The sequence below is a fragment of the Seriola dumerili genome, unplaced genomic scaffold, assembly GCF_002260705.1.
Source record: "Seriola dumerili isolate Sdu_G_001 unplaced genomic scaffold, Sdu_1.0 BDQW01000086.1, whole genome shotgun sequence".
Taxonomy (NCBI): Eukaryota; Metazoa; Chordata; class Actinopteri; order Carangiformes; family Carangidae; genus Seriola; species Seriola dumerili.
In genome coordinates, this window is record NW_019174341.1 from 1,314,508 (window position 1) to 1,325,010 (window position 10,503).

At 38.3% G+C, this 10,503-nt stretch overlaps 3 protein-coding genes across 3 annotated transcripts in view; 2 read left to right on the forward strand and 1 right to left on the reverse strand.

Moving 5' to 3' along the window:
* LOC111221350 (olfactory receptor 1M1-like) overlaps positions 1 to 359 on the reverse strand; it is a 2,390-nt gene extending 2,031 nt beyond the window's left edge. The window contains exon 1 of the mRNA XM_022744711.1: positions 3 to 359. Coding sequence (XP_022600432.1) covers positions 3 to 359 — 357 coding nt within the window. The remainder of the gene's footprint in view (positions 1 to 2) is intronic.
* Positions 360 to 5,742: 5,383 nt separating this feature from the next.
* On the forward strand, positions 5,743 to 6,636 carry LOC111221351 (olfactory receptor 4C3-like). The gene has a single exon (XM_022744712.1). It carries the CDS (start codon positions 5,743 to 5,745, stop codon positions 6,634 to 6,636), a length of 894 nt encoding a protein of 297 aa, XP_022600433.1.
* Positions 6,637 to 8,352: 1,716 nt separating this feature from the next.
* On the forward strand, positions 8,353 to 9,327 carry LOC111221352 (olfactory receptor 24-like). Its single transcript, XM_022744713.1, has one exon. The coding sequence runs from the start codon at positions 8,353 to 8,355 to the stop codon at positions 9,325 to 9,327; it is 975 nt and encodes a 324-aa protein (XP_022600434.1).
* Positions 9,328 to 10,503: the final 1,176 nt, after the last annotated feature.

Genomic DNA, 10,503 nt, shown 5'->3' on the forward strand with positions numbered 1-10,503 from the left:
CTTTCCAGAGACATCACCATCAGTGTGAGAGGAGAAATCACAGTTGTGAGACTGGCTAACATGGTGAGAACACCACACACAGGATACATGAGTTTTACTCTACAAGCAGCCAGTAGGTAGAGTAACTGGCTCTGAGCCATTAACACTGTGTCTGCAAAAAGGAGGTTATACAGAAGAATGTAACGGGGAGTCACATGAAACACAGATTTACTCCGCAAGGTGAACAACAGGGTGCCATTAATGAAGAGAAAGACACAGCATGGTACTGTAGTCAGAATGGAAAACAATACTATTCCCATGAGCCCATGATACTGCAGTCCAATATTGATGTTTGTCTGAGAGTGATTTGCATATGACATCTTAGACCAAAACTTGAGGCATTAAAGATGTCTTGTTAATGTAATTGGAGCACAAAAGCACAATGCATCCTATCCAGTTTGTATTCCTTAAATTCAAAATCACATACAATCTAACAGCAGGTTAGATACCATGCTTGTTACCCTGCAGGCAGATCTGTTCTGCAAGGTTTCCCAACTGTCCCAAAATGTTTATAAGCTCTGTCCTCAAACCAAGTTCACGTGATTCCATCTCATCACCCCACATACTGGAAATGAAGGCTGTCCAGTTCAGATCCAAAGTGACACTCCTTTCTTCATCCATTTTGGTTTAATGTGGAGCTTTGCTGTGTAGGTATATCTATACTATCTACTACTATAGTCATGTATTAGTGTAAATATATTTATTACGTACAGTCCATACTTGTACAGTACAACTTCTTTTGATCACTTTCCCCAGCTACGTCTCCCTGGGGACCACATTACTGTCCCAGGCCCATCTTTTCTGAGTTTGACATGCCATGACCTCAATCAAGTGAAATCCAGGAGGAATCCATATCAGATCAGAACCCAACTGGTTCTTTTCTACTCAAATGAGCAGTGGTCCTACTCATAACTCCTTCCAAAGGTCTGAATTCCTCACCCATCTCCTCACCCAGCTGCTGTTACTGTTGTTCAGTCACTATCATATCTAATGACTATAAGTTATGTTTATGCTCTCTCAGATCTACTTAGATATGGAGTCTGACCAGTCTAAAATGAAGTGTCTCTACCTGGGGCCTTATTTATAAAAGTGATTGCCAACACACAAACATCTACTCAACTTCCCATGGAAAAGTTGAGGTTTACAAGAATGAAGTTGACTGATGAATGTGCGTACCTGTACGGAAACTCTGACATTTACGAACATTTTTGAGACTGGGGAAATTGGCAACACAGATGATAAAGTAGTGAACTGAAGCCAGATTTTACAATGACCTTTCACAAGTTCAATTTCACTTCGATTATAATTTGTTTTCAGATTGTAAATTGTACCATGCTGTCAAGGGCACCAGGGTCACAGAGCAGACTGGAGACCCTGACACCTCTCCACCACCACTAGTGCTGAGCTTCGGTGTCTCTGTGCCTCCACTGGCCAGGCAAAACGCTGATAATGTGCAGCAAAGTGTTTAAGGTGTTTCACCTGACAGATTCATGGCCTTGAAGTGTTCCAATTAGCATGAATGAGATTTTCTGAAACTTATTAATGTATAATTACTTGTAATTACAAATACTTTATATTACAGTGTAAAGTATTCTTTACTCTATGCACCAGGGAGAATAAACAGTGGCTGTGGAGATGAGATGTTCCTCTCTGTTGCAACCCAACTTAGGACTCAGAAAATACCTTAATTCTTTCATCAAGATCTTGTCAAGTGCAGCTTGAAATGGGTAAGCACAGTCTGACTTGCAAGTTTTAGGTTCAGACATTGGAGTTAAGTTTAAGTTAAGTTTTCTTTGTTTACAATTGACCTTGTTTGTGCTTGGTAAACTTTGTTTCCACAGAGGTGCACATCATTACCTCTGCATGAAGATTCCTGATTAACACCCACAGGAATCTTGTCAATATTTACTAAAAGCATTAATTAGTGACGCTTTGAATTTTTAATGTGGCCAAATGAGATATCAGGAGACTAGGTCCAATGGGAAGGAACTCTCTCTGTGACACCTCTGAGTGTGTTCAGCAGCTGACAAGCAACATTGCAGACTGTCCATTAAGGAAACATGTCCCAAAACATAAAGAGTAGTGGCACTAAAACGAAAAAAATACACGTTGGCAGAAGTGAAATTAATTCATTTAAAGCTACAGTATGTAACTTTTTTCATACTATTTTTAGTTGAAATACACTCCATAACATGTACAGTTGTTATCAAAGGCTACTGTGACCATGGAAGGATTACTGAATGGCCATAGGCACAGAGGCCCAAGGGGTTAGGGGGCCCATGGGTATTGCTCCCAAACTGCATTTTTCCCCTAAAACAAGTTTTCCAGATGCATTGAGAAAACTTTCCTGAATAATAATAGGGGAACATCAGGGAAACCCTACGCTTCGGGTAACCCAAACCAATATTTATTTGCTGGTTGCTGACATTTCTTAATGGAAAGTTGATCAAAGGACTAGAAAGAGAGGCAAAATGACCTGACGAAAGAAGAAATGAAAACAAAGAATCACAAAATACAAATAGATGTTAAATGAACACAAGGATACACAAAACAGCTACAAACAACATTCCCGCTTTAGTTTGAGTTCTTTGGCTAGGTCCTTGGTAAGGTTAGCTAACACAGTAAAAAGTTATGAAGCTATTAATGAGCCAACTAAAGTACTGGAGCAGCATTTACCTAAAGGACTTTTTGCTACCAGGGTTTGTATACTGTACCCATTTAGTCCAGATAACACTTACTGTATATTTTTTATACTTTGTAAAACATACCTTATTATGCACTACTGAATGTTGGCAAACAGGGACATCAGTGGCAACAGATACACTCTCTATGTTCCATCCACACTTTTGTTTTGGAGGACAGCTTGATTTGTTGTGTTACATTTAAGCCTTGTCAAAGGCAAATATTTAAGTTTAAATACAGCTTCATATAGCTTCATACTTGAGGTCAGACATTTAGGATTCAAGTAAATTTTTTATAGACACTTAAGTTTTATGTTTTTACTTTGGACTTATTTGTATTCATTAAACTTTGACATACTTTGTCTCCATGCAGTGACTCATCATCCCCTCCCCAATGTGATTTCTGACAAACACCCAAAGGAGACATTAATCATATCAGTATTTACTAATAATATAAATGAGTAAAGGTTTGAATATTTAATGCATCTAAATGAGTTATCAGGGGAGTGGGTCATACGCAGGGTTTCTCTCAGTGATACCTCATCAGTATTTCAACAAACTAAAAACAATATTTCCATAACAACAATATCATACCTCATTAGGTGGAAAAGTTAGCAGAAGTCCAACTTTTCCTGACTTGCATCTAAGGCTTTTCTTTTAGTTTTTGCCTGTTTTCCATTTTTTAAGCCTGTGGGGATACATCACATGGCCATTTGCTACAGAACCTAAATTGGGCCTAACCAAATTAAATCTGTTAATCAGACATATCCTCAAACAAAATTCTTTTTACTACTTACTGTTGTTAAACCGAACAATAACTCAAAGCATTACTTCACCCAAATTCTTTCTTTAAAGTGTCAAATCTTCTCTCTCTGTAGACCTATAAAAAGTTTGTAGTTTGCTCTTTTGTGAAGGGCAATGACTATAGTCTGTTTAAATTCCCAATGAATACCATGTATGACTTAGGTAACAACATAAAAATAGTTAATGTGTCAAAGCGTTGATGGATTCTCCCAACATCCATTTTATGATCAAAATGTTCTTTATATTTGGATTTGAATGCAGAGAACTACTACTAATACTTATTTTAAGTAACTTCTGAGTTGAACTTATCAGTTTCTGATAAGCACTCAAACAAACAAATTGCACAACAGTGCTTCCACCCTTTTCTCATTCATTGCTTTGGGCCAGTGGCATGTTTAGGGTCATTCAGGCTTAGTGCCGAATGTAATTTGAGTAAGAAAAAAAAGTTTTCCAGGGCTTGATATTGCTTTGCTGTCGGGCTATAGAAGGTCTGTGTATATTTGTGTTTGGCCTGTGTTTAGAGAGGCAGAGGGTGGTGAGACAATCGGTGTAGGAGCCTTTCAGTGTCATGCATGTAGGTAGAGCTTGGTGTTCACTGATCAGTGCATTGTCACTCAAATTAGCGCTCCAGCTGTGGGTAGAGCGAGTAACAATACTACTCAGGCAAAATGGTGTTTCTGGTGTTAGCTGGTTGGTCATGTACCTACACGAATGCAAACTTTACACCCCCATTTGTCAAAAATATTTAAAAAAAAATATGAGCTTTATTGAGCTAGCCCCATGACTTTGAGTTGGCAGACAGTAGGCAATGGACGACACAAAACAAACCTTAGTCATTAAGAAATTAGTGTAAGACTCAGGTCACTGCATGCATTGTTTGTGCATGCATACAACTTGAATGTTTGTGAATGTGACACATGACAAAAACATGACTACCTATCCACAGGAGAGGAGTTCAACATGATCAGCAGCTGCAGCAGCAGCAGTAACACACAGCTAATGGAGGTGATTACCATAGGTTTCTTGAGTCATAACTCAAATTTGACTAGCTCACACTTACAAGTCTTGCATTTGGAGGAGATAGAATGTCCACAAGTCCAAAACTGCGTTTCACGAGGTCATCGTGATCTTGACCTTTGACCTTTGCCCATCAAATCTAAACAGTTCATCGTAGAGCCTAAGTGAATGTTTGTGCCAAATTTGGAGAAGTTCCATTAAGGCGTTACTGAGATATCGTGTCCATAAGAATGGAACAAATAGACAGACAACCTGAAAACAGTATGCAGGCTCTGGCTGTCGCCGGCATGGAGGCATTAAGAGCCTCCTTGCTATGTCTGAACTTGCCCTGAGAATCATAATTTTTACTTCAATATCACATATAAATAATTCATCAAGCTGTCTGTACATACATTGGCACATACCAAACAGGAACTGTTAACAGCGAAGTTGGTAAACTAAATAAAGCAGGACTCAAATTGTAGTCAACAGTGTAACTAATTAACTATGAAAACCTTATACATCCTATTTCTATTTCCAATTTTCCTTCCACTTTTAATGCTTAATGTGACATCATCCAAAAAACTCTATACGGAAACCAAATCATTTAGGTATACTGGTTTGGCTGAGTGATTGGGCTAGTTTTTGTCATTCAAACCTGCAAAACTGCTTAGCGTTGATATCAAATTATACTCCCTGTACTAAATATATTACTTACTGTATTTCATGTAAAGATAAAAATTTGGATGTCTTTTTTGTTAAATTAAGTTAAAGCCAAACATAAAGAAAGTAAGGAATAGAAGAATTGAAAGCAGTGAAAATAATTAAGTGTTAAGAGGTTGGTAGAGATTACGTCTCTCATTTCTAATTAAAGGAACATGAGATGTAATGCTGCCCTAAGACAAAGTATATATATCATACCCTGCAGGAAATAAACAGCACTGAGCTCTGTGCTTGTTGAAACAAACATGGCCTCTAACTTCCTGACTTGACTGCTCAACATTGATTGATAATATGGGGTTCTGCAAAAACCTAACAGTTGTGGTAATGGATGTTTTGTTAACTTCTTTACTGTGATGAACATGTGTTATACTGCTTAATAGTGCAACTACAGCAAAGCCAAAGGAGCCTTTTTTTCTTCACATATCATTCTGTAATGTCTTTGCTGAAGCCTCAGGCCAATATCACTGTTAGTCTGCAGTATCAAACATCACAAGAAATAATGTTGTTTGGCATGTTATCCATGGGGTCAAGCTTCTGTTTCCTCTACATTAACAGTGTTTTGCTGTTTACCTTAAGGAGTAAGCAGGTGTTTTGTGAGACATCCTGTTACATCTTGTTGTACAACTTACTCTTTGCAGACACTGCTCACCTGTTATCAAACCTGCTGCTTTACTTACTGGCGTCTTTGCGTATAAGAATCACATATTATGCATGTGGTGCCCTTGTTCTGTTCTCAGTTTTCACAGCTACAATCTCCCCTCTCACCCTGGCTGTGATGTCACTTGAGAGATATGTGGCTGTATGCTATCCACTGAGGCATGCAACCATCTTCACCATGAGAAGCACAGGCATGGCCATTGCTCTAGTGTGGGCCTTCAGTTTTATTCATATCCTCATTCGATTGTTTATGCTGTTATATGTGTTCACAAAAATCTACCTAAATCTGCATATAAATGATTTTTGCTCTAAAGAAGCCATTTTTTTTGCACCAATCTTTGATGATTTTGAAGATGCGTATGCTAACACTGTCTTTATATCAGTGGGTGTAGCAATTATTGCCTCCTACACTGGTGTTGCACTTGTTGTAAGGTCTGCCTCAACGGACAAAGCCTCAGCCAGAAAGGCTCTTCACACGCTTCTGCTTCACCTGATTCAGCTAAGCCTGATTCTCATCTCCACCTTGTTCTCCATCATCATTGTAGACATTGCTAGAACAGTCGGGAGATTATCCCTAATGCGGGTTTACAATGTATGCTTTGTGTGCTTGAGTATCCTTCCAAGGTGTCTGAGTGCTCTCATCTATGGACTCAGGGATCAAACTATCAGACCAGTCCTCATGCAAAATCTGTGCTGTGGATGGAGATGCTCAGTTTTTCTCAATAAGAGCCAGTGACAATTTCTAATACTTTTAAATGCACACTCCACTGCACAAAGCAATTACAAAACGTGTGTTTTCTGAACATGAGTACCCAATACTCAAGAATGTTGCTACATATTCAAGATGACAATAATAATACAGATCTGTGTTTATGTACTATTTTGACAAGACTGGAAGAAAAGATGTAATTAAATATGCATTTCTTCAATGTTGCTTAATTATTCATGAAATAAATCTGATCACGTTTATGTGCAGCTCTTGTATATTATCACGGTAGTTCAGTGATTTTTTTCATGAGCTGTCCTCAGACACTTATGATCATGAGAAGCAAACAGTGAAACTGTCTAGACGAAAAGGGACACATGAAATTTTGTAAGATGTACAAATATCTTCAAATATTCTTTGTTTTTAAATTGAATAAGATATGAACAATATAGTGATGTAGCAGGTAGTCTGAGTTATTTTAAATGAATCACTCTACACACAGTGTTTCAAAAAGAAATCGTATATAAGAGCAGTTTGTACCAGACTACATGTTATACATTCTCAGACACATGTAAACACTGAAAACACTCAAACAAACACACACACGCACGTGCACACACACACTCACACATACAGTCATGTTTGTGTTTGTTCTCACTCACATCATAAAAAGACATGTTTGCAATAATGCACCAGTCATAATGTTGACAGTGGGCCTGTCACAGCATATTAATTCATTATTATCAAATTAAGTGTGATTTGATATACTCTATTTCATACTTTCTTGTTCCAAAAAGGGCATTGTGTCGTTACATTACCTGACCTACAAACTTTATTTTGTTCATGTTCCTTTTGCACACTGAAATACTCATATTCTCTAATAAACATTTGAAACCTTGAAATGTGTCAGTTGGATAAGTAATCCTATTCATAATCATCTACTTATTATTGCTGCAGTGAATACAGGTGTATCTCATGTTAGTCCACTTATAGTGACGTTTGGCAAGTTGTGTAATAATTAAATAATAAAGCTTTAAAACAAACTGCAAATTACAAAGTGACAGTTATTTATTGATGAAAAGCCAAATTAAACAGCTGTGGGTGAGGGTTTTTGGGGCACAGGAAGTCACCACCAAACACAAACCATTCAATAGCTAAAGAAATTTGCAAAGCAGTGCTTGTCCATCCACTATCCCTGTGTGGGTGTTTTCAGCTGCAGGACTAGCTACTATGAGCAAACAGTGCTGAATGAACCCTGTTCATGTAGCTAATACCACACTTTGATAAGTGTGGCATTGTGTGTTAAATAAAACTATTGTGAATGAAGTCTGTTGTCCATAGATCAGTGTATCTGATTGAGAGTTTAAGTAGAAATTAATTGTTTGCTGTTGAAGGCTACAGCCACACCACTCCCGTGACAACCTACACATCTGTTGAAGGCGGTGACAAGTGATGATGTCACATAAAGTAAGTGTGAGGACAGAGCTCATATATTGTAAGTGAGGACAGCCAAACCCTGCAGACCAGCTCTGCCCACATGGAAACAAGCCGCTACCCTGTAACTGTATGCACAGGGAAAAAGTATGTTGACTATTTTAGATTTCGAATGTGAACTCAGTGGCCATCTTGACCCTGAAGATGAGATGCTGTCACAGTTAAAAATGAACTGGATCTATCTAAACCTATTTTGCTATTGGGCTCCAATTTTAATGAACAGGTTTTTGATGTATTTAATACTTATCTAATATGATGGACACAAATCAGTCTCAGATGAACATCACTGTTGGGCTGCAATATCAGGGATTACTGGGAATAGTGTTGTTTTTCATTCAGACAGCAGTTCCATCCTGTATCTTTCTCTTCATTAATGGGACGTTGTTATTCACCTTGAGGAGTAAACCAGTGTTTCGTGAGACCTCTCGGTACATTCTACTGTATAACCTCCTTTTTGCAGACACTGTATTGCTAACAAACAGTCAGTTACTGTACATAATCGCTGCTTGTAGAATAAGACTCACATATCCTGTGTGTGGTGCTGCACTCATGCTCAGCCATCTTACGACTGTTATTTCTCCTCTCACACTGGTGGTGATGTCTCTGGAGAGATATGCAGCCGTGTGCTACCCACTGAGGCATGCTACCATTATTACCATCAAAAACACAGGGGTGGCTATCATTGTGGTTTGGGCCTTCAGTTCACTAAGTGTTATCGTTCGAGTTTTTCTAATATTAAGCTTTCCATTTGCAGAGCTGGAGAACCTGCAGATGAAAGACTTTTGTGGAAAAGAAAGCATATTACTTGATCCAAGGTCTGATATTTATGAAAAAACATTCACTTATTTTCTGTTTGCTTCAGCTGGTGTGACAGTCACTTGGTCCTATATCGGTGTAATGTTAGCAGCCAGGTCAGCCTCTACAGACAAAGCTTCAGCCAAAAAGGCTCGTAACACGCTGCTGCTGCATCTGGTGCAGCTGGGCCTTAGTATCTCATCGACTATACACAACCCATTGCTCTTCTCTATTCCCAAAAGCCTAGATAGGGTCACAACTGTACGTATCCAGATAGTTATTTATCTGTGTATTATCATCCTGCCTAGATGCCTGAGTGGCCTCATATATGGTCTCAGAGATCAGACCATCAGACCTGTCTTCATGCATCTCTGCTGTCAGTGGAAACGCTCACCTTCTCTTTCAGATGTCCCAACCAAGGATAAAGTTTAAAGGCATACTTGTCACTTAATGTGATTTCTCAACCAACCTCCATTTAATCAACTTAGAAGATAATACAAAGTGTGTAGATTTCATTGTCAAAAGTCAACTGTGATGTGTTGATGTCATTTATGATCTTTTATATAAATTCCTACTGTAGACTAAAACAGTGAAATAAAGTAACATGACTTGCAGCAATAACCCTGTCTTTTTGAATTATGTATGGTCATAACAACATTTATTTATATTTTTACTTTTATTAGTCCATACTGTGATGTAAGCTGTAAATACAAGTCAGAGTCAAAGCACACCAAATTACCCAATATGGCTGTTTACCCAACCTATACCTCATTTTGACATTGTCAATCTTCTGTATGAACCTTGCCTCACTTCCTGATTGCAGACATTTGGAACACAACCTTGAGAATGGGGCTTATTAGATGGCACATTGCAAAAATGTCCAACACGTCATTTCTTAATGGCACAAAAAACAAGGTGCTTAGGAGCCATTGGGCATTCCAAACAGGAATGAATAGCTGAATAGCTGTAGTGTGACTATTTTTGTCCAAGTGAAAATTGAGAACCTCAATTTTTTTATGCAAGAAATTTGATTAAGCAGAAAGGGAAGTTAAACACAGGATATACAAAAATTCTGTCAATGTAACATATGATATCTGATTTCTTACGACAACTTTTTTATCGTTAATAGTTGGACACTTACACTTACCAGTCTTACCTTCAAGACATGGATGACATGATGGCATTGGTGAGGAAATTGGAATATTGTGGTAGAGGAATTACATCATCAATTACATGTTACACATGTTTACATGTGATGGTGTCACATGAACTGGGGGTGAGGACTGAGCTCATAAAGTCTGTGACGGTCAGCAAATTCTGCAGCACTACCTGTACTGAAACAGTCACTGCCTCCAACCTTCTGTCTGCACAGGAGAAATGTGTGGGAATAATTCCAGTTTATGCTTGTGAACTCACAAGACCTCCCTAGTCTTCTGATGATTGAATGAGAGTAAGGACTCTTAGTGCTAAAGGAATTTAAGCTGAAGAATGATTGTGTTTTTGCACTGCAATTACCACAACGGGTTAATATTTGTAGTTCATTTGATGCTTCTCTATAATGTATGCAATTCAGTCTCAGACCAACATCACTGTTGAACTGCAGTATCA